General features: G+C 30.9%; 2 protein-coding genes across 2 annotated transcripts in view; both read right to left on the bottom strand.

Moving 5' to 3' along the window:
- LOC142332812 (uncharacterized) overlaps positions 1–24539 on the bottom strand; it is an 85898-nt gene that overhangs the window by 24575 nt on the left and 36784 nt on the right. Inside the window, exons 7-13 of the mRNA XM_075379427.1 lie at positions 11271–11423; positions 10328–10477; positions 9645–9794; positions 7891–8043; positions 6948–7097; positions 5114–5263; positions 2641–2790 (exon numbers count right to left, since the gene is read on the bottom strand). Coding sequence (XP_075235542.1) covers positions 2641–2790; positions 5114–5263; positions 6948–7097; positions 7891–8043; positions 9645–9794; positions 10328–10477; positions 11271–11423 — 1056 coding nt within the window. The remainder of the gene's footprint in view (positions 1–2640; positions 2791–5113; positions 5264–6947; positions 7098–7890; positions 8044–9644; positions 9795–10327; positions 10478–11270; positions 11424–24539) is intronic.
- LOC142333316 (uncharacterized) overlaps positions 22022–24539 on the bottom strand; it is a 30156-nt gene continuing 27638 nt past the window's right edge. The window contains exon 7 of the mRNA XM_075380338.1: positions 22022–22233. Within this exon, the coding sequence (XP_075236453.1) occupies positions 22022–22233 (212 nt within the window). The remainder of the gene's footprint in view (positions 22234–24539) is intronic.

Raw genomic sequence — 24539 nt, 5'->3', positions numbered from 1 at the left:
CATGATGAGCTTCCTTAAGAAATTTAGAAGTGAAGTTGTATTCAGTTACTTTCTTCTGTGAGCTAATCATACTTCTTTGTAAATTTAGGGTAAATCTTAAGGGATTGTATAGTACAACATCTCAATGTACCACAGGTTAGTTTAGTGTTTAAAAAACTCAGTTGGATAAACGGAAAAAGGGATTATGCAATCACCTCACTGGATGAGCACATGTTCAGCATTGTTACTATAAGCTGTTTTACAATTCTGCAAAACCCTTGGTTCTAACAAAACTAAGTAAGAAAAAATAGTTATTTTAAAACTAGATTTAAAATACTACTACTCATTAAAATTCGGTTACCTCGTGATGTGTTTATATGATTATATGTTAAGCTTCAACTTCAATTGAGAAATCATTAAAAAACTTTTTTTACTGTGTGTAAATAAATTATTTTTATAATTTTGAGTTTTACTCTAGTACTTTTAGATCTGATCTCTATCTTGTTATCATTCTTTGAGGGGTTTTGTGCAAACTGTATCTTCTTTTTAACAAATTTACGGATTACAAAATTATTAATGCAATGTTCACTGGCAGCAGTTTTCCAAATTATTGAATAACGTTTTCAAAAATATTTTCATGAAAAAAAATTGATGTTAAGATACTGGAGAAGGAATCTGTATTATATTAGTTAAATCACTTTACTTTCTTGAACTTGAAAACAAGGGCCTGGGTCCCATATATCTGTTGTTTATCATGTTCTAGGTTTCTCACTGTGTGGAAAAATGTAAGCGCCACATGCCATAGCTCTTCCTATGATTTGGAGGGAACCCAAAAATCACTCTTTTGACTGTTATTTCTGCTTAACAAACATTAAAGGGATTACATCAAAATCAAAACATACAGTGTTGTAATCAAACTTACAATCTGCAATGTGAACAGATCCATACTGCGAAGAATTGACAACACCAAAGTATCCAGAACATGTGACATTAGACGAAGGGAGCTCAGAGTCTGGTGGACGTAAGAAAGAAAAATAAACAGATTCTGGTAATACAACTTATGAACAAAGCATGTCATCTGAGCCTCATTTACTGATTCAAGTAAAAATTAACGAACTCATAAAAGATTTAACGTATCCAAAAAACAATCTGGAATGCTTGCTTCCCGGCAAAAAGGATGGAATCTTCTTATAAAGGAATACGATATGTAGCATTTATCGTAATCATTCTGAATTTAAAGTTATTTTTCTGAAGAAAGTGCCTTAGTGTTTTGTAATGACATTTCTTCTCTTATGCAGCCACTTTGTAATGAACATAACCCAACAGAATGGCACTTGTTCATCATAGATTCCTCTAAAGTTAGTTTAAAAGCTGTGCTTCTGCATAATGGCAATAAATTCCCATCAGTACCTGTGGCCCACTCTGCTACTATGAAAGAAACTTATGAAAACTTTAAATCTATATTGGAAAAGCTTCAATATGCAGTTTCAAAATGGAGTATTTGTGGTGATTTGAAAATGATTGCATTTATTCTTGGTCTGCAGCTTAGTTACACAAACTACTGATGTTTATTGTGTGAATGGGATACTAGGGACAGAAAAAAACATTTTATTAGAAAAGAACAGCCTAAACCCATGGCCTAAAAATGTGTATCTACTCTGTTACATATCAAAACAAGAATTAATGAACAATTTCGTCAAGGACGTGGACAATACTCCTGGTTCATGTACTTAAAACAGAACTTTTCTAAATATGTCAGTGAAAAGAAACTCTAAGAAATTGTTTTGAGAAAGCTGATGCACTCCATGGTTTCAAAGAGGCAATTTTTTTTTGTAAAAAATAGTGGCATTTCAATACATTCTACTAATTTTCAGATTTATATCATGCAATACTCTTATTACTATCGTATAATCATTTTATTATAATTACCGAATATAATTTAAAACACATGAAAAAAACATTCTAATCAATGAATACTGAAAAATCCTAGAGAAATATAGCATAAAAACAGATTAAAAATCACAAGGAACGCTCAGAATAAATACCACACTAAAAACTATGCATGAAGTATAGATCCTGGAAGAGTAGCCTCATGGCTGTTATCAAAGACCAATAGGAATAGTATGAAGTACAATATTACTTACGTTTATTCATTTCTATGTTTTATGGATATTTTAACAGTAATAATACAACATGCTGTCAATTGGGTGGTAGTAAACAGTTTGTTATGTCACAGAATTTGTTATAGCCATGCCACATTTACAGTACCATAAGAGACACAATGAAGTAGTTTCTCTGAGGACAACAATGTTATTTTTAAAACTGGTTTCTGTGAATAGATTATAAATTTACTTGCAAGAATATATCAGCTGCATTTCAGTAGGTTTGTTGTGTGATGAGGAACAGTATATTTTGACACTATCAGGAAAGAAACAAGAGACCTTATATAAAACCACGCTCGGAATGTTTATTCTTCATCAAAAGCCACGAGTTTCCAGGAGCGACTTGTGACTTGTCAATCATACAATCCTACACGTAACTTTTTATCATTTCACATACAGTTTGGTATCACTTTTTTAAGCTTTTAATCAAATTATCTAATGTTAAACAAGAATGCTAAATATTAGGTAAACCATCAAAAAGTAAATGAAAATATCTTACTTGTCTAGATGTTGTAGGTTTATTATCTGTCATAGCAACAGGAGATATCAAATGTTCTGTTCGCTCTATTTCATGCTTGATTTCTTGTTTAATACTGAAAGATAATGGATCTTCATCAAAAAATGAACTATCAGTTTGTGCATCCATACTCTGCAGCAAAACATAAAGAAATAATAATAATAATAATAATTTATTATCTTTATGTAATTAACATCTATTAAAAATATATCTACTATTTTTCTGACAATGATAAAACAAATTGATTTTCATAGAAATAACTCATCCATTTCAGTACTTCTATAATAATATTCAACTGGAACCTTTCAATATATTGGCACATGATGGTGCCAGAAAAGTGAAATATTGTAGGCACTGTAAGTAAATTAATAGATCAATAGAAAAATGCGCTTAACCACAATCTAAATAGTTTGGTAAAAGAAACAGGTTGTTGGTGTAAATATAAAAAAACACATCAACCTTGTTTGGAAACAATAATGCTGTGACATAGAATAAGCATTATCGATACCCTTCATAAAGGCAGGGATAGCTTTCTACTCTTTTAAAACATTTTCATAAACAATGTTAAATGTGGGTATAAAATGAATATGTTAGTCACCTTTGTTTAAGGCATGAGGCATCAGCTCACTGTATTATATTTGTTACGTCTTGTTGTACAAAATGTTTTATCTAATGTAAAATGTTAAGATGTAATCTGTTAAACAAAGCTATTTAACCCTTTATACAGCACTAATAAATGTCTTTTACACTATATATCAAAATATCTCATGTCAGACATGAATGCAAAATGTTACGTGGGCTATAAACAATAAATAAAAATATTATCATGAATCGAATAATTAAGAATTAATTAACGATAACAATAGAGGTCATCGTTTTTTTATTACCTACAATGGTACAATTTTTTGTAAAAGAAAAGTTTTCACTAGGTACATAGACATTGATGCTAAATTAAAAAAGGATTATTGCATTTTTTTAAGTAATAATGGAAGCCAATTCAGTTGTATAAAAGTAGAAAATTTAATTTTTACAGAATCAAAAAATTTTCACATGTAAAAATATAATTAAAGAATTAAGATGCCAGTAACATAAAATAAGGCTGTATTCCACAATCTATTAGAAGAACAGGAGTCCAAAGGGAGTGTCCTACCCAGATCCTACTTATAACTCCATCAAACAAGCACCTTGAACTGACAAATGCCAGAATCGATAGTTATTGATTAGCATAATATGACATGACATTGCAATGTTACACTGTGTTGTTAACATAAGCATACTATTCGATTTGGCTACAGTAATTGACAAGCTTCTTTTCCTTTTAATTAATCTGTCATAGTAACATTTGACATGAAAAGCTTGTAAAACTACAGCCTCACATATGCCATTATCAACCAACCATTAATAAACACATTACAGATTTTTCGGATGAAAATTTCAGGAGAAGCTTACGATTAACTAAAGATCTAAATTTATTACACTGTTTCTGGTAAAGCCAGACTGCATTAATTTTCTGTACTACAAAGAAGCGATTGTGGAAAAGTTAAAAATTTTAAATATGAGATTATCTCTTCTTGTAGAAAGTTTACGAGAACCTTCTACAAGTACCTTTTAGACAATTGAACAATCACAACCAGTACATCAAACTTAATCAAAAATTTAATATATATGTAGGATATGATTTCAACTGAAAAAACACAAGCACATCGAAATCTGCCTATTTCTATAAATAAGTTTAATGTTTTTATTAAACTTGTTTCAGAATACTTCAAAGTATTTCACCTCCAGAATAATTCTGAATATCTCTCATATTGTTCACGACTAATTTTCTATTTGCTAATTAGGAAGTCTGACGCCATCACGGGTGGGGGTCTATAATTTCACAAAAAATACGTAACGATTTCTTACCAACAAGGTTTCTAACCACAATCTAAATGGTTTGGTAAAAGAAACAGGTTGCTGGTGTAAATATAAAATAAAACATCAACCTAGTTTGGAAACAAAAATGCAGTGACATAGAATAAGGATTATCGAAACCTTTAATAAAGTTTCTTGTAACTAAACATGGTTCATGAAGGCAAGGATAGCTTTGTACACTTTTTATAAACAATGTTAAATGTGGGTATAAAATGAATATGTTAATCAACTTTGTTTAAGGCATGAGGCATCTGCTCACTGTATTTTATTTCTTATGTACTGTTGTACAAAATGTTTATCTAATGTAAAATGTTAGATGCAATCTGTTAAACAAAGCAATTTACCGCCCCCCTATACTCCAATAATATATGTTTTTTGGACTATAAATCAAAATATCTCAAGCCAGATATAAATGCAAAATGATGATGTGTAGGCTATAAACAGTAAATAAAAATATCATAATGAATAGAATAATTAAGAATTCTTCTAACTAGGTTTTATGTTTTTAACTTAAACCAAGACAAAGAAGAAAAAAGTTTACTTGTTTAAATATTGCCAGACCATCATCTGTCTTGGCAAGATGTACAAACAAATATTCTTGTTGTCCTTTTTCATGTGTGTTTTCGTTTTTAATGGGCAAGGATAATGTATTTTCTTCCAAAACTGAATGACTAGTTTGTGCATACATACTCTGCAAAAAAAAGAATGAAGTAATAATAATATTCTATTATAATAGTATGACTATCAAAGCAGGTTTTAAAGCACTAACACGTGTCGGTTATGTCTGCAAATGATTTTTTATACAAATAATCTATATTTATAACTAACCATATAATAATGAAAAACCAGAGTTTATGGTATAAATGAATTTCTAAATTTCCAAAAATATACATGAGTATGCAATAACAGTACAGATCATCACTTTTTATTACCTAAAATAATACAATATTTTTCATAAGTAAAGTATTCACTGGGTATATAGACTTCGATGCTAAATTAAACAAAGGTTATCGCATGTTTTTTAAGTATTAATGGAAGCCAATTCACTTGTATAAATAATGAAAATTTAATTTTTACAGCATCAAAACATTTTCAGAGGTAAAAAGATAATTCAAGAGTTAAGATACCAGTAACATAAAATAAGGCTGTCTTCCATGAAGTATTAGAAGAACACGAGTCAAAAAGGAGTGTCCTAACCTGACCCTAGTTATAACTCTGTCACACAAGCATCCGACTGACAAACGCCAGAGTTGATACTTATCGATTAGCATAATATGACATATGACATTTCAATGTTATACTGTATTTTTAACACAAGCATACTATTCAGCTACTGTAATTGACAAGCGTCTTTCCCTTTTAATTAACTGGCATAGTAACATTTGACATGAAAACTTGTAAAACTGCAGCCTCTCATAAGCCCATATGCACCATTAATAAACACATTACTGATTTTTTGGGTGAATATTTCAAGAGAAGCAAACGATTAACTAAACATCTAAATTTATTATACCGTTTCTGGTGATGCCTGACTACATTAATTTTCTGTGTTACACGGAAGACATTGTGGAAAAGTGAAAAATTTAACAGAAAAATATGAGAGTATCTCTTTGTACAGAAAGTTTACGAGAACCTTCTACAACTATCTTTCAGAGAACTGAACAATCACGACAAGTACATTAAATTTAATCAAAATAATAATTTATATGTAGAATATGATTTCATTTAAAAAAACACAAGCACATAGAAATCTGCCTATTTCCAAGAATATGTTTGATGTTTTTATTTTTTTCACTTTCACTTTTAGAGATCTTAACAATGAAATTTATAGAATTTATTTATAAAGAGATGCTTTCATCACTACTCAAAATTTTATCAATGTTGACTGTTGAAGAAAAATAAGTAACTTCATAATCAACTAATTTTTTCTAAATGATGTGTTATTGAATTTGAATCTCAGGTGTTAATTAAGGCTAAGATGCTATTGTACTGTTTTATCACAGGCCAAGATTGGGCAAGAGTTTTTCATAAACCTTGACACAATGAACTGTAGCTTTGATACTACAACACATCCATAATTGACCTGAAGTGATGTTCACTAGCTAACACTAAATGTCATTGCCACATGTTCATTAATTTTGTTATGTTTTTAAAGATCTATTTGTTGCTCATAGAGTTTTCTTAAAATCAGAACGCATTTAAGAATCTTTTAAATAACTCAGTTTATACCTCAGCAGGTTATAAATCGCATTAAAAACTTGTGGTATGAATCTGAATATATGTGATTTAGAAACATTATAACAATTCTTGAGAAATGTGTAACTCACTCTTGTAGGTAAATAACATACATCAAAAAGTAAATGAAAATATCTTACTTGTCTAGATGTTGTCGGTTTATCATCTGTCATAGCAACAGTAGCAATCAAATGTTCTGTTCGCTCTGTTTCATGCTTGATTTCTTGTTTAATACTGGAAGATAATGGATCTTCATCAAAAAATGAACTATCAGTTTGTGCATCCATACTCTGCAGAAAACATAAAGTAATAATAATAATAATAATTTATTATCTTTATATAATTAACATCTATTAAAAATATATCTACTATGTTTCTTACAATGATAAAACAAATTGATTTTCATAGAAATAACTCATCCATTTCAGTACTTCTATAATAATATTCAACTGGAACCTTTCAATATATTGGCACATGATGGTGCCAGAAAAGTGAAATATTGTAGGCACTGTAAGTAAATTAATAGAATAGAAAAATGCGCTTAACCACAATCTAAATAGTTTGGTAAAAGAAACAGGTTGTTGGTGTAAATATAAAAAAACATATCAACCTTGTTTAGAAACAAAAATGCATTGACATAGAATAAGGATTATCGAAACCGATAACAAAGTTTTTCGTAACTAAACATGGTTCATAAAGGCAAGGGGATAGCTTTGTACTCTTTTAAAAGTGGGTATAAATGTTAAATGTGGGTATAAAATGAATATGTTAATCACCTTTGTTTAAGGCATGCGGCATCTGCTTACTGTATTTTATTGGTTATGTACTGTTGTAAAAAATGTTTATCTAACGTAAAATGTTAGATGCAATCTGTTAAACAAAGCTATTTACCGCCCTATACTGCACTAATAAATGTTTTTTACACTATATATCAAAATATCTCATGTCAGACATGAATGCAAAATGTTACGTGGGTTATAAAATGTAAATAAAAATATCATAATGAATAGAATAATTAAGAATTCTTATAATAACTAGGTTTTATGTTTTTAACTTACCAAGACAAAGAAGAAAAAATCTTACTTGTTTAAATACTGACAGACCATCATCTGTCTTGGCAAGACGTACAAATAAATATTCTTCTTGTTGCCCTGTTTCATGCGTGCTTTCTTTTTTAATGGGCAAGGATAATGGATTTTCTTCCAAAACTGAATCACTAATTTGTGCATCCATACTCTGCAAAAAAAAAATGAAGTAATAATAATATTCTATTATTATAGTGTGACTAATCAAAGCAGGTTTTAAAGGAATAACATGTATGTTATGGCTGGAAATGATTTTTTATACAAATAATATATATTTATAACTAACACCACATGAAAACCACAGTTTATGGTATAAATGAATTTTTAAAACTCCAAAAAATATACACGAGTAGACAATAACAGTAGAGATCATCACTTTTTATTACCTAAAATGATACAATATTTTTCATAAGAAAAGTATTCACTGGGTATATAGACTTCGATGCTAAATTAAACAAAGATTATTGCATGTTTTTTAAGTATTAATGGAAGCCAATTTACTTGTATAAAAGATGAAATTTTTATTTTTACAGAATCAAAATATTTTCAGAGGTAAAAAGATATAATATTATAAGATAATAGATTAATAATAATAGAGTTATAACTCTGTCACACAAGAATCCGACTGACAAACACCAGAGTTATCGATTAGCATAATATGACATTTCAATGTTATACTGTATTTTTAACATAAGCATACTATTCGGCTGCTGTAATTGACAAGCGTCTTTCCCTTTTTATTAACTGGCATAGTAACATTTGACATGAAAACTTGTAAAACTGCAGCCTATAATAAGCCCGTATACACCATTAATAAACATATTACTGATTTTTTGGATGAAAATTTCAAGAGAAGCATACGATTAACTAAACATCTAAATTTATTATACCGTTTCTGGTGATGCCTGACTACATTAATTTTCTGTGTTACACGGAAGACATTGTGGAAAAGTGAAAAATTTAACAGAAAAATATGAGAGTATCTCTTTGTACAGAAAGTTTACGAGAACCTTCTACAACTATCTTTCAGAGAACTGAACAATCACGACAAGTACATTAAATTTAATCAAAATAATAATTTATATGTAGAATATGATTTCATTTAAAAAAACACAAGCACATAGAAATCTGCCTATTTCCAAGAATATGTTTGATGTTTTTATTTTTTTCACTTTCACTTTTAGAGATCTTAACAATGAAATTTATAGAATTTATTTATAAAGAGATGCTTTCATCACTACTCAAAATTTTATCAATGTTGACTGTTGAAGAAAAATAAGTAACTTCATAATCAACTAATTTTTTCTAAATGATGTGTTATTGAATTTGAATCTCAGGTGTTAATTAAGGCTAAGATGCTATTGTACTGTTTTATCACAGGCCAAGATTGGGCAAGAGTTTTTCATAAACCTTGACACAATGAACTGTAGCTTTGATACTACAACACATCCATAATTGACCTGAAGTGATGTTCACTAGCTAACACTAAATGTCATTGCCACATGTTCATTAATTTTGTTATGTTTTTAAAGATCTATTTGTTGCTCATAGAGTTTTCTTAAAATCAGAACGCATTTAAGAATCTTTTAAATAACTCAGTTTATACCTCAGCAGGTTATAAATCGCATTAAAAACTTGTGGTATGAATCTGAATATATGTGATTTAGAAACATTATAACAATTCTTGAGAAATGTGTAACTCACTCTTGTAGGTAAATAACATACATCAAAAAGTAAATGAAAATATCTTACTTGTCTAGATGTTGTTGGTTTATCATCTGTCATAGCAACAGTAGCAATCAAATGTTCTGTTCGCTCTGTTTCATGCTTGATTTCTTGTTTAATACTGGAAGATAATGGATCTTCATCAAAAAATGAACTATCAGTTTGTGCATCCATACTCTGCAGCAAAACATAAAGTAATAATAATAATAATTTATTATCTTTATATAATTAACTTCTATTAAAAATATATATGCTGTCATTTGGGAGGTAGTAAACAGTTTGTTATGTCACAGAATTTGTTATGGCCATGCCACATTTACAGTACCATAAGAGACACAATGAAGTAGTTTCTCTGAGGACACCAATGTTCTTTATAAAACTGGTTTCTGTGAAAAGATTATAAATTTACTTGCAAGAATATATCAGCTGCATTTCAGTAGGTTTGTTGTGTGATGTGAAACAGTATATTTTGGCACTATAAAGATAGAAACAAGAAACCTCATATAAAACCACTGTCTGAATGTTTATTCTTTATCAAAAGCCATGAGTTTTCAGGAGTGACATGTGACTTGTCAATTCTACAAATACGGTTTTATCATTTCACATACAGTTTGATAACACTTTTTTAAGATTTTAGTTAAAATATCAAGTGTTAAACAAGAATGCTAAATATTAGGTAAACCATCAAAAAGTAAATGAAAATATCTTACTTGTCTAGATGTTGTCGGTTTATCATCTGTCATAACAACAGTAGCAATCAAATGTTCTGTTCGCTCTGTTTCATGCTTGATTTCTTGTTTAATACTGGAAGATAATGGATCTTCATCAAAAAATGAACTATCAGTTTGTGCATCCATACTCTGCAGAAAACATAAAGTAATAATAATAATAATAATTTATTATCTTTATATAATTAACAACTATTAAAAATATATCTACTATGTTTCTTACAATGATAAAACAAATTGATTTTCATAGAAATAACTCATCCATTTCAGTACTTCTATAATAATATTCAACTGGAACCTTTCAATATATTGGCACATGATGGTGCCAGAAAAGTGAAATATTGTAGGCACTGTAAGTAAATTAATAGAATAGAAAAATGCGCTTAACCACAATCTAAATAGTTTGGTAAAAGAAACAGGTTGTTGGTGTAAATATAAAAAAACATATCAACCTTGTTTAGAAACAAAAATGCATTGACATAGAATAAGGATTATCGAAACCGATAACAAAGTTTTTCGTAACTAAACATGGTTCATAAAGGCAAGGGGATAGCTTTGTACTCTTTTAAAAGTGGGTATAAATGTTAAATGTGGGTATAAAATGAATATGTTAATCACCTTTGTTTAAGGCATGCGGCATCTGCTTACTGTATTTTATTGGTTATGTACTGTTGTAAAAAATGTTTATCTAACGTAAAATGTTAGATGCAATCTGTTAAACAAAGCTATTTACCGCCCTATACTGCACTAATAAATGTTTTTTACACTATATATCAAAATATCTCATGTCAGACATGAATGCAAAATGTTACGTGGGCTATAAAATGTAAATAAAAATATCATAATGAATAGAATAATTAAGAATTCTTATAATAACTAGGTTTTATGTTTTTAACTTACCAAGACAAAGAAGAAAAAATCTTACTTGTTTAAATACTGACAGACCATCATCTGTCTTGGCAAGATGTACAAATAAATATTCTTCTTGTTGCCCTGTTTCATGCGTGCTTTCTTTTTTAATGGGCAAGGATAATGGATTTTCTTCCAAAACTGAATCACTAATTTGTGAATCCATACTCTGCAAAAAAAATATGAAGTAATAATAATATTCTATTATTATAGTGTGACTAATCAAAGCAGGTTTTAAAGGAATAACATGTATGTTATGGCTGGAAATGATTTTTTATACAAATAATATATATTTATAACACCACATGAAAACCACAGTTTATGGTATAAATGAATTTTTAAAACTCCAAAAAATATACACGAGTAGACAATAACAGTAGAGATCATCACTTTTTATTACCTAAAATGATACAATATTTTTCATAAGAAAAGTATTCACTGGGTATATAGACTTCGATGCTAAATTAAACAAAGATTATTGCATGTTTTTTAAGTATTAATGGAAGCCAATTTACTTGTATAAAAGATGAAATTTTTATTTTTACAGAATCAAAATATTTTCAGAGGTAAAAAGATATAATATTATAAGATAATAGATTAATAATAATAGAGTTATAACTCTGTCACACAAGAATCCGACTGACAAACACCAGAGTTATCGATTAGCATAATATGACATTTCAATGTTATACTGTATTTTTAACATAAGCATACTATTCGGCTGCTGTAATTGACAAGCGTCTTTCCCTTTTTATTAACTGGCATAGTAACATTTGACATGAAAACTTGTAAAACTGCAGCCTATAATAAGCCCGTATACACCATTAATAAACATATTACTGATTTTTTGGATGAAAATTTCAAGAGAAGCATACGATTAACTAAACATCTAAATTTATTGCACTGTTTCTGGTAAAGCCAGACTGCATTAATTTTCTGTGGTACAAAAAAGACATTGTGGAAAAGTGAAAAATTTAACAGAAAAATATGAGATTATCTTTTCTTATAGAAAGTTTACGAGAACCTTCTACAACTATCTTTCAGACAATTGAACAATCACGACCAGTTCAGAAATTTAATATATATGTAGGATATGACTTCAATTGAAAAAACCCAAACACATCGAAATCTACCTATTTCTATAAATATGTTTACTGTTTTTCTTTTACTTGTTTGAGAATACTTCAAAGTATATCGCCTCCAGAATAAAACTGAATATCTGTCTCTTGTTGTTCACGACTAATTTTCCGTTTGCTAATTCGGATATCTGACTCCATCACGGGTGAGCTTCTATAATTTACCAAAAATTATATCGCCCTATACTCTACTAAAATGTTTTTTACACCATAAACCAAAATATCTCTAGACATAAATGCAAAATGATTATATGTGAGCAATAAACAATAAATAAAAATATCATAATGAACAGCATAAATAAGAATTCTTACAATAACTAGGTCTTATGTTTTTAACTTAAAACAAGATAAAGAAGAAAATAGCTTACTTGTTTAAATATTGTCAGAAGATCATCTCTCTTTTAAAGATGTACAAACAATTGTTCTTGTTGCCCTGTTTCAAGCATGTTTTCTTTTTTAACGGGCAAGGATAATGGATTTTCATCAAAAACTGAATCATTAGTTTGTGCATCCATACTCTGCAAAAAAAATTTAATGTAATATTAATATACTACAAAAGTGTGATTTAAAATAAGCATGTTAAATTAAATATTACTCAAACATAACATCTGATGAAGTCAAGAGCTTGGAACTAACTATATTGTTAAGACTTTTTATGTATCAAAGCGGGTTTTAATGCACTAACCTGTGTCTGTTATGTATGGAAATGACTTTTTATACAAATAATCTATATTTATAACTAACACCACATGAAAACCACAGTTTATGGTATAAATGAATTTCTAAATCTCCAAAAAATATACATGAGTAGACAATAACAGTAGAGGTCATAATTTTTTATTACCAAAAATGATACAATATTTTTTATAAGAAAAGTATTCACTGGGTATAACATAAAATAAGGCTGTCTTCCATGAACTATTAGAAGAACGCGAGTCAAAAAGGCGTGTCCTAACCTGACCCTAGTTATAACTCTCTCACACAAGCATCTTGAACTGATAAATGCCAGAATTGATACTTATCGATTAGCATATTATGAAATGACATTTCAACGTTATACTGTGTTTTTAAACACAAGCATAGTATTTGTTTACTGTAGTGACAAGCTACTTTCCCTTTTACCTAACTGCCAGCAACATTTGACAGTATAACTTTTAATACTGCAACTTCTCATAAACCCTTATGCACCATTAATAAACACATAACTGATTTTTTGGATGAAAATTTCGAGAGAAGCATACGATTAACTAAACATCTAAATTTATTACGCTGTTTCTGGTAAAGCCAGATTGCATTAATTTTCTGTGGTACAAAGATGCCATTGTGGAAAAGTTAAAAATTTAACAGAAAAATAAAAGATTATCTATCTCTTCTTATAGAAAGTTTACGAGAACCTTCTACAACTATCTTTCAGAGAACTGAACAATCACGACCAGTACATAAAATTTAATATATATGTAGGATAGATTTTAATTGAAAAAACCCTAGCACATCGAAATTTACTTATTTCTATAAATATGTTTACTGTTTTTCTTATACTTGTTTGAGAATACTTCAAAGTATATCGCCTCCAGAATAAGACTGAATATCTGTTTCTTGTTGTTCATGTCTAATTTCCCGTTTGCTAATTATGAAGTCTTACTCCATCACGGGTGAGCTTCTATAATTTACCAAAAATAATGTAAGGATTTCTTACCTTCTAGCTATGCAAATACGATTAATTATTAAATGTGTTATTATAGAGTTTTCTGTATTATATTTAGTTATATTAATATACTTACGACACGTATATAAAACACACATTTTTCACTTAATAAAAATAACGTTAATGACTACCAACCACTATGTGACAGAACAGATTTCATATATATGTTAACGAGGATGTCACATGAAAGGAATGCATATCAATTAAACTACTGTGCTATTAGGGTGTTCGTAATCACACTTTACAGTCCGCAATATATGTAAAAAAATGAAATTGGGTGGCAGTTAGCAACCACCATGGATTCTCAAGGCTTCTACTGAACAAACGTGTGTGGAACCCACGCCTTCTGTATCATTCTGAATATCTGTCTGTTGTTGATCATGACTAATTTCCTATATTCCAACAGGGCGATTATCACTCGGTCCCATTATTTCACAAAAAGTAAGTAAACTTTACTTACCTCCTGGCGTTTTCTATTACTTTACTCAATATTCAATACGAAATAATAATTACATTGTTTTTTTGTATCCAATTGTTCGATTAATCGATGTAACTTTTGGAGTCGATCAAAAAAATCTGTTTTCAGTATACTTTTCAATTTTCATTTTGTCTTTGGTATTTGTCGACTGACGACATTAAATACCACGAATTAAAGTTTGAATAAATAATCCTCAACTTAAATAATATTTATTTTATACTGTTTAAAAAGGATTGAAGTATTCCCTTTCATGTAAAACAAGTTCGTCGAATATATTTCGATTAGTTTAGTTCTATTAATTCTTCGAACGGCGATGCACTATGACACGAGTGTTACCAGCTGTTTGTGATACGAAAAATATGATTCAAAGAGATTTATTTTATGATAGTCAAATTTATCATAAATTTTGTTTTTGGTGAATTTCAAATTATTTATGCAAAATCAAGAATTTATCTGATACTATTTTCTATGTAATATAATTTTTCTCATAATATAAAATACATCAAAACTTGATACACAATTTTTAAAAAATAAATATTCTCTGCGATATAAATATAGTTTTATGAATATGAACAACAATATTCACTGTTTTAAATATCCGAGTTCAGAAATGCGTGTACACAATTAGACATTAAAATACATATTTAAATGTGGGGAGAAGGCATGATTTGTAAGATCCCCGTGTAATCAAATGCAAACTAACAGCTACCTTTCTTAATAATATGTTGAACTACAGAATGTTCCAAGTTATCATGGGATCGGATATACGCTCACCTAGGAAACTCAAGAACGGCCTTCCACAAGGGTCGGTACTTGCGCCTCTCATTTTCAGCCTCTATGTTGCAGACGTGCAAGAGACTCCTGGTTCATGTACTTAAAAGTTTTCTGAAATTAGTGATGCAAAAATTACAGAAGGATTATTTGTGGATCTACAAATACGGTCACTAATGCATAATGAAAAGTTTGAGAAAGTATTGAATCCCTTGGAGAAAGCAGCTTGACAAGCATTCAAAAATCTTATTATTCAGATTTTTTGGGGATATCGAAAGGCGGAAAATTACTGTGATATTGTCGACAATCTTATAAAAACTTGGGTCGTAATATGTCCTTAAAAGTACACTTCCTGCACACGCACATAGATTTGTTCCCGAAAAATCTTGGCGCAGTGAGCGATGAGCACAACGAACACTTTCCTCAGGAGATTTCAGTTACGGAAAAGAGGTATTAAGGCAAATAGAATGCTAATATGCTGGCCGATTATTGTTGACCATCAAGAGGGATGCTCCACAGGCGAAGTGTAACAGTAAATCGTCATTTCTTACTTTCTAGGTGAGCAAAATGTTTTAATATTTTGTAATGAAGAATGCAGAAAGTATTAAAATGTTTGAATTATAAATGCCTGTCTCTCAGAAACCTTGGTTGATCATATTTGAATTCAGAAAAATAAAATACTCTCAGAATCACATATTTTTCTTACTGAGACAAAAAAAGAATTCTTTGATTGTGAAAATATAACATTTCTGAAAAATCATCATCTGGTAGATCGAGATTATACCTGATGCATACAAAAGTTAGCCATCAGTCCACTAACAAATACCCTCTTTTGAATTTTGAAAATCAGACGACTGTTTGCAGCGATATAAGAGCACCTCCCAAAACAACGCCCCAAAATATCACTCCATTTTTTACAATTTGATGTTGATAACTGGTCTAACCTCGCAAGAGATGCTTGCATGACACCAAGTTGCCACAGGAATCCCATTATTATAAACACAAATTTGTTAAATTTATTTTTTATTATTATTTTATTTTATTTAATGTAAGTTTAATTCTATTATTTTTGTAATTTTATTAATTCGATTGGTTTGTGTTCATTCAATTCAAACCCAGCTAACACAGTGATAGGGGCTCACAGTTCATTAAAGTTTGTACTTTATACAAACATATATACATATTTTTATAGCCTATGACACTTCTTGTAATGTAAGGATTCCAACGGCGAGCGGGCGGCATAGATACTGTAAAATTACTTATACTTCCCATCGCCTTACTACCAGTAAAATAGTGGAGGAATGGAATTTCCCAGAATCCAGAAATAGCCAGTACAAAACTGTAGATGGCTTACTGATGCATCTGGGAAGAGGTCATTGCCTCTCTGGTCTAATTGAATAACGTCGTTGTAACATTCAGTATTACAAATATACAGCACTAATAACTTTAACATTTAACTTCATCAACATCAACTTCCTGTTTTCATTTTTATGGGCGTAAATCAGACCCTGCTTTTATTCGTTTTATATTATATTTTTTAACACTACATAATGCTGTAGAAAGCAATTTGTGGTTCAGGATTGTATTCACTTTCTTCACCATTCACTTGCTTCTCATTATGCTAGGTAGAGAGTAAGATTACCGATTTTCTCCTTTTTGGAACATAGGAAACTACAGTCGAGTCATTTGTGAGACGAAACATTAAAGAATGAACTTTTTTCTTTCGGTCAGACAAAAATTCCTTCAGAATCTCTTTCTTACTGGAGCGCTGGATGCCAACCAGTATCTTGTTTCATTTTAGTAGTTTAGCAGCCAAGGGAAAACATTTGTCAAAAATGGCAATTGATAATTTTTTCGCCAGTTTTACGATAAGACTTTCCATACCAAGCAGGGTAGTCTCACAATCCCTCCAATGTATCCTGTCAATAATACCTACAAAAATCATAAACATTGGTCACTCACAAGTGCGAATACAATATCAATCATTTTAGATTAAAAATCATGAAACACAACTACGTATCTCTTCGGATAAAATTATTATAGGAAAAAATAAACCTGGATTATTCAGAATGCCCTGCTTGGTAATGCAAGGGTTAAAGAAGTTTCTTTTGCAGTACTACTAACAGGATAAAAAATCATTATATTAAAATGATTTTTCATAATTCTGACAAAAACAAAATCAAAGAAATACAGTACTTATATTTTTAATTAGAAGTCATTATGAGTTGTAAGAAACAAGTAAACTCAAGGAAAATAAGTTAGAATTTTTTCTGAACCCTTTCAAATCTTAGTTCTTTTGTTCCATATTTCATATTATACCTCATTTTCTTTCTTTGCAACATTACAGTTTCATTTCCAGTTTAATAAACTAGAACTAAGAAATCTAAAAATTCTATAGAGTTTTTTTTCCACTAATGGATTAGTTCTGAATAATAATTAGGCATTTGTTATGTTTGTAAACAAATTTTATGATTTTTAAATTCAGGAATTAACATATTTTTTATTGTAGCATTCATTATATTCAATAATGTTATTTATAATTTTTATTTTTATAAATTTAATTAGCACAGTGGTCAATATGCTGATGAAATATTTGAATTTAAAAAAAAAAAAGTACATATATATATATATATATATATATATATATATATATATGTTTAATCACATCAATTTTTTTTTTTTTAAGAATTATGATTTTGTAACGCTGCTGTGTTATAATCCACAGAGTAGCATAACGATGTATTTAATGTATTATTTATTATTTAACGATCAGAATACAAGATTTAATTAACTCGATTAAATAAACACTCTTGGTTGCTAGACAGTAACATAGCCAAGAGGAACAACGGTCTGTCATTAAGGGTGACGATTATGGTATAAGCCTTACTGCTGAAGTGAATGTACGGGAATCAGTCGATTCATTCAACTATAGACAACAGTCTGTTTTTGTGAAGGTAGATCCTGCCATCGGCTAAATTCATGCTTGTGACCATAACGGTGTACAGACATCGACCACATCAATAATCGCCCAGCTAAAAGAAGAGTTGTTAACGGTAAATCAGTCTAGTCATAAAAGTAAAGTCTGTCCCTAGCATGCCTATGTACCCTATTATTTATTTTAAACCTAAATATAAGTTTTAAATATTTAGCTTTATCAGTAAAATTATTGCTACGTAAGATTACAATTAGCAAGAGTTCCAAAGATCGGACTGTGGGTCTATATGCCATCGATACGTGGCCTAAATTGGTAGCAGAAGAAATATTAGTTAAAAAAAAAAGTTTGATTCGTTAAATGTTATCTCCGTCATCTAAAGTTGAAATCGATTTGTTTGTTTACGTCGTTCATATGAAAGGCACAATTCTATTCATACATTGTAAATTGAGCATATTAAACAATCTTTGCTCATTAAAGCATAATAATTTTTTTATTTATTTATAATGGGAAAATAACTGATTTTCTTTTACTTGCAATAAACCATCATTATAGATGTGTTTTTTCACTCAATTCTTTCTATATTCTCCTGAAGATGGGGGTAACATGTAACAATTTTTTTATTGATAAGCGACTGTAGATCGTTATTATATTTTTTTTTTTTGTACAGGGGAAAAGGATGGATATCAGATGTGGAAAAAATTTATAAATAAAAAGATTTATTATAATTAAACTTTCAGTATTATCATACCGTATAAGTTTTTTTTTACTTATGTTATATGCCTGTAATCTGATAATGTTATCATAGACATAAATATTGTCAAGCTGTTCTTATCAAGGTTTTGCAACGGTTTTCCTTGATACAATAGGGCAAATGCCGGAACAGTTCATTTAGTTTTTCGTGGAATTTAATCTTTGGTATCCTTATTCGCATTTAAAATAAGAAAAATAAATATTATTTATTTATAATTATATTTGTTGTATTTGTTTTCATTACCTGCTTAATGTGACCCCGTTAACCATTAAAAATTGAAATTTAGCTCATATATTGCTGTATATCAACACATAAATATAAGGCATTGATAACATAAAATTTTGAACTTATTTAAAAAAGCGGGGGTATTTATCGCCCCCCAAGAATTTTTAATATTAAAAATTTTTAATTTTTGTAGAGGCATTATAGGATCTAAAAATTTGGTACAGTGCTGTATATACCAGTTGTTTGCAGTATCGAAGTCTGTCAGTCGATAGTTTGTAGCTTAACTGTTATAGAGTTTCTATAATATATTTCCGAAACGGGTAACTAAAAATTCATAAAACGGGAAAAATATTTCTCTGCATAAGTATAATTCTATTAAATTTTATTCCCGGTCCGACCGTACCCCTAATTAAAGTATAGTAAATAAAAAATATACATTCTTTGGGAAAAATATTAAATATATATTTTTTTTTGTAATTTCTCATATCGATTAAAAACGTTTTCAACTTTTGTTTGTTAAAGTGCCTCGTTTAAAAATTTGAAATTGTATTTCGGCCAAACACCCTGATCCCTTTTACCGGTTTTCGCAAACGTTTAATACATTACCCCCCCACCGCGAAGATAGTGCCTGTTGTCTACCAAGTTTAAAGAAAATCGATCCACGGGTTCCAGAATTATGAGACAAAACACAAGCCAAACTACACACGCACAAACGTCCGACTGATAAAACTTTTTTTTTTTTAATTTGGAGTATTGGAATAAAAAAAAATTGCAGATTATTTAAAATTTTTTTTTTGGAAGGGTGGGTTTTTTTTAACGTCACCTTAAGGTACCAAACTTAAAAAAAATACTAATTTTTTAGACATTTTTTTTGACCGATTTACTCGCTATTTCCCGTTACAGCTGTTGTAGCAGTAAATATCGCTTTAGCGGGAAAAGTAAAAAATAAATGTTTATTGACATTAGGCAAATTTATTACTTCTGATTATAAAATATTTTCATTAACTGTGCTATTTAACAGAGTTAATCTTAAACAATTAAATTTTATCTGTAAGCCTCATAAAACAATTTTTGTTTATCATCAACTACAGCGAAATGAGAGCAAAATTTTTTTTCAACTCATTAAAAATATTTATATCTTTTTTTATATCTTGTTAACCTTCGGTAGCACAGTCAGGAATTACTTCAGAAGGTGATTAAGGGTGATATCTATGAGTGTAACTGAAGTATAGTCTTGTACAGTCTCAGTTCGACCGGTTCTGAAATGTGTGGTTAATTGAAACCCAACCACCAAAGATCACCCGCATCCACAGTCTGGTATTCAAATCCGTATAAAAGTATCTGCCTTAATTAGGACTTGAACCTCTTAGAATTCTCGACTTCAAAATCAGCCGATTTGCGTAAACGCGTTCACCACTAGACCAACCCGGGGGGGTAAAAGTATTTACAACTAGAAAATTTATCTTATACTAATTTCTTTAAAGCTATAAACGAAAAAATGAATAATGCAAAATAATATAGCTTGTACCGTACCTTATTTTTGAGCGGGCCATTGATTCAGTCTTTGTTTTCTTTTATCACATTGATGTTATTTTAAATTTACTTTATGAAATACAGACAAAATAAATACTTAAATACTTATACAGACAAATACAAAAATTTTGTTTTTAAAAATTGTTGGTTCTATTATCACAAAAAATAATAAAAAAAAAAAAATGAAAAAAAAGACGCTTTTGAAAAAATTCGTTCACAGGGAACAGAGGTTGTAAGAATGGAAAGTCTAGTTTGCGTTATTTTTAAATATCTTGTTTAAATTAACCGCCTTTTCCACCAAGAGAGAGGATTTTGTGTTCTTGAGATGAGCGGTTCATTTATTTATTTATCTAGCTCTAAAATTCCTGCTATTGTTGCGTTTGAATTAGTTAAAATTGGCGTTACCTTTTTATCGAAATCTTCCTATGCAGTTGAAATGGAGAGTTCAATAATAAAAACAAAACCTTCTGTGAAAGTATTGTGTAAGCATTTTGGTAAGATGCTTCATCTTTAAAGCGAGGATCTAATAGCGTGCTTTCAAGCAAAATATTATTTTCAACATGCTTAAATCTATGTTGTGGTTGGTCTAACATCTTGTTACATACTTTAACGATTTCAAGTACGTGTCTTGTCATCGCTCGCGCCAATAAACACATTTTTGAAATAGTCGTCGTTTAAAAAATTCAACAATTACCTTCGATTTTACCACAATTGCTTTTACTTCAGACACTGCTGCTTGGACAATCAAATTAATTGTATGCGCTAAGCAAGGAATATGGCGTAGCCGACAATTGCAAGTAGCAGCTGTTAAATTTGCTGCATTGTAACTAACAACCGCTCCTATTTTGTCAGTAATAGCCCATTCATTGAATTTACCTTGTAATTCAATGGCAATGTTTTCAGCCGTATGTTGACTGCAGATTTCCATACAAGTAAGTAACTGGGTTTTTAAATTGCAATCACGGTCAATGAAATGGATAGCGGTATAATTATTATTTGAAACTGATGTCCAACTGTCAGTGGTTATTGCGCATGCTTCTATATTATATAATGACTTACGAATCTCACAAGAAATTCTATCGTATAATTGTGGAATTAAACTAGTTGTAATTATTTTCCGACAAGGAAGCGAATACCCAGGGTTTAACGTACGAACAAACTTCTTGAATTCTTCATCCTCAACGAGTGAAATAGGTTGATATTCTTTAGTTATTAACCTAATTAATTGAATATCTAACGCTCGGCTTTTACTCTGAGGAACAGGTTTTGTAACAAAGTAAGGGACAACTGTTGTATTTTTCTGTTTATTGAGGACAAAGATGTTATTGGAAGCACAGAAGAAGGATTAGGCGATTCAACAAGTTTTGTTAATTTAAGGGCTAATTGCTGCGATTCATTTGGTTCAGTCGCAGTAGACGTAGTAGGATTTAAATTATAATGCATTTCTGAAACATAATCAGGACAAGGATTTTTTTGTCTTGGAATATCAACTCCTGGGTGTTTAACTTTAATATGACGAGATAGATACTAGTCGTCCCACCGGCACAGGATAATGAACTACGGCAAAGATTACACAAAGCTTTTCCGGGGCTTGCTTCGGAAAAGCAAGTCCAGACGCGATTCTTTTTCTGCAGCTCATGTTTATAATTTTAAAAACAAAATATACTTTTTTAAAAGTGCTTATAAAATATCTACTTACGTAAAAACTAATGATTTAAAAAATAATACCGATAAACATTTAGAAAAAAATCGTCTTCTGATTATGTAAAGTAAAAAATCTTACGAAATTGAGTAGGCCCAAATAAAAAAATATAAACAAACTAAAAACACAACTCTAAATAAAACACGCAAAGATTATCCACCATGAAAACAGAATCCACTGTCGTCTTTTATCCGTCTACTAAGAATAATTGTAACAAATATCTTCAGCATGATAGTACGTGTAAAAGAACGACAGTAATTAATATTGTGCAACATAGCTTCCCCCCGAATGAAATTAAAAGAAAAAAGAATAATGAACAGTTTAAATTTTCCCTTCTCTATTTAGCGATGAGGTTTGTTGATATAAGCTTTTTTTCGTAAAGGAATCGAATAAGAGATGAAATAAGGAGAATCGTCGGGTAGATGGAAGGGAATAGAGCATGTGTATTACAAGTGATAGGCTACTAAAAATCGTATTCAACCGAAAAAAAAATCAGATGTTTTTTTCAACCGGGTCGAACAGGAGTATTAACAGAGATGAACGGCTAAACTCGGGCGAAGAAGAGAAAGAGAGCATGCGCATTAGAAGCGATAGGCTTCTAAGTTTACTAAACATCGAATTGAACTGAAAAAGAATCAGATGTTTACTAGGAGTCGAATAAGAATTGAAAAGGAAAATTCACATATTTTACTCAGTTTACTAATTCTGTATTTTATTATGTTACAGTTTATATTAGTTCCAAATGATATTTACGGAGGGAAATTACATTCATATGCACAAGATGACAGACTTAAAACCGAACCGAACCGATCCAAATACAATTATTTGAGGTCGCTTTTAACGCTGCTTCTTTCAACTACTACGTCTGGCACGATTCCATCCTTGGCTCTTGTAGTGAAAGGTTGTGTCTTATTGTGCTCTGTGATTGTGAGTTGTAACCAGTCCAGCCAGGTGTTCAACAGTTCTTCTACCTGCGTCGCCAGACAATGTGAGAAGGGTCTGCTAGGACATCAGCCGGGCGGCCAGCTACCTGGATTACAGGCCAGTTACATTAAGAAAAGGATAATCCTTTTCTTAATTTTATTTCTATTCTATTCAAATTTCTATAATAATGTAAAGTGAACTCTTGTAGTCATTACGAACACATTAAGTTAATAGCCTATTATTATAGGACTATTGTGCTGATTTTAAAATAATTTTATTTTAAATTGTTTGATATAATCTGTACCTATTTAGGTCTACAGGTTATATCTTGTTTTGATTTTTCTTGTCAGTGGTTTTATTTTGCAGCAAGTGTACATTAAGAAGTGTTTAATTAAGTTTAATTTTAATTTTTAAATTTTATTCTTTATTTTTCCTCAATGGAAGGAAAAGTAAGGCCTGCCCCGCCCCGTTCTCCCACCCCGGAACTGTCCGTCGGTGGAGAGGAAAGCGGGTCTGGCGCTAGGAAGCGCCAGAAACGCCGGGACTCCGCGCCTCCTATGGAGACGGAGCCCGTAGCGGGCTGCAGCAGCCGCCTACCCGCAGGCTGATGATGGGGCCCCATCACAGCCTGCTACCGTCAGGCGGGAGAAAAATGCTGGACTGCCCGAAGGAGTGGCCAGCATTAGCGCGCGACATTAAGTCGCGGATCGGGGGGCGCCTGGTGGCTAAAAGCACCGGGCTCTCGATAAGGCTGCAGCTGGGCAGCGAGGCGGATTACCGGGCGGTGCAGAGTTTTCTGCACTCGAAGGGAATCGCTCCCGAAGGACAGGGAGCTGAAGGTGGTTATACGGGGAATCCCCTATGGGGCTGCCCCGGAGGAAGTAAGGGAGGAACTGACCTCCCTTGGCTATGAGGTGGTTTCGGTTAAGAAGCTCCTCACAAGGGACGGTCGGGAAACCCCGACCTGCCTAGTGGCCCTTAAGAGGACCCCTTCGGCCCGGACCATTTATGACCTTGGCAGTATTTTTTACTGCAAGGTCGCAGTGACTGCGTTTGTGTCACGAGGGGGGCCACCCCAGTGCCACAGATGCCAGAAATTTGGACACTCGTCCAATTACTGCCAGA

Source organism: Lycorma delicatula, chromosome 12, assembly GCF_047948215.1.
Source record: "Lycorma delicatula isolate Av1 chromosome 12, ASM4794821v1, whole genome shotgun sequence".
NCBI lineage: Eukaryota > Metazoa > Arthropoda > Insecta > Hemiptera > Fulgoridae > Lycorma > Lycorma delicatula.
Note: the sequence above shows the minus strand (reverse complement) of the source record. Positions and strands in the feature narration are given on the sequence as shown.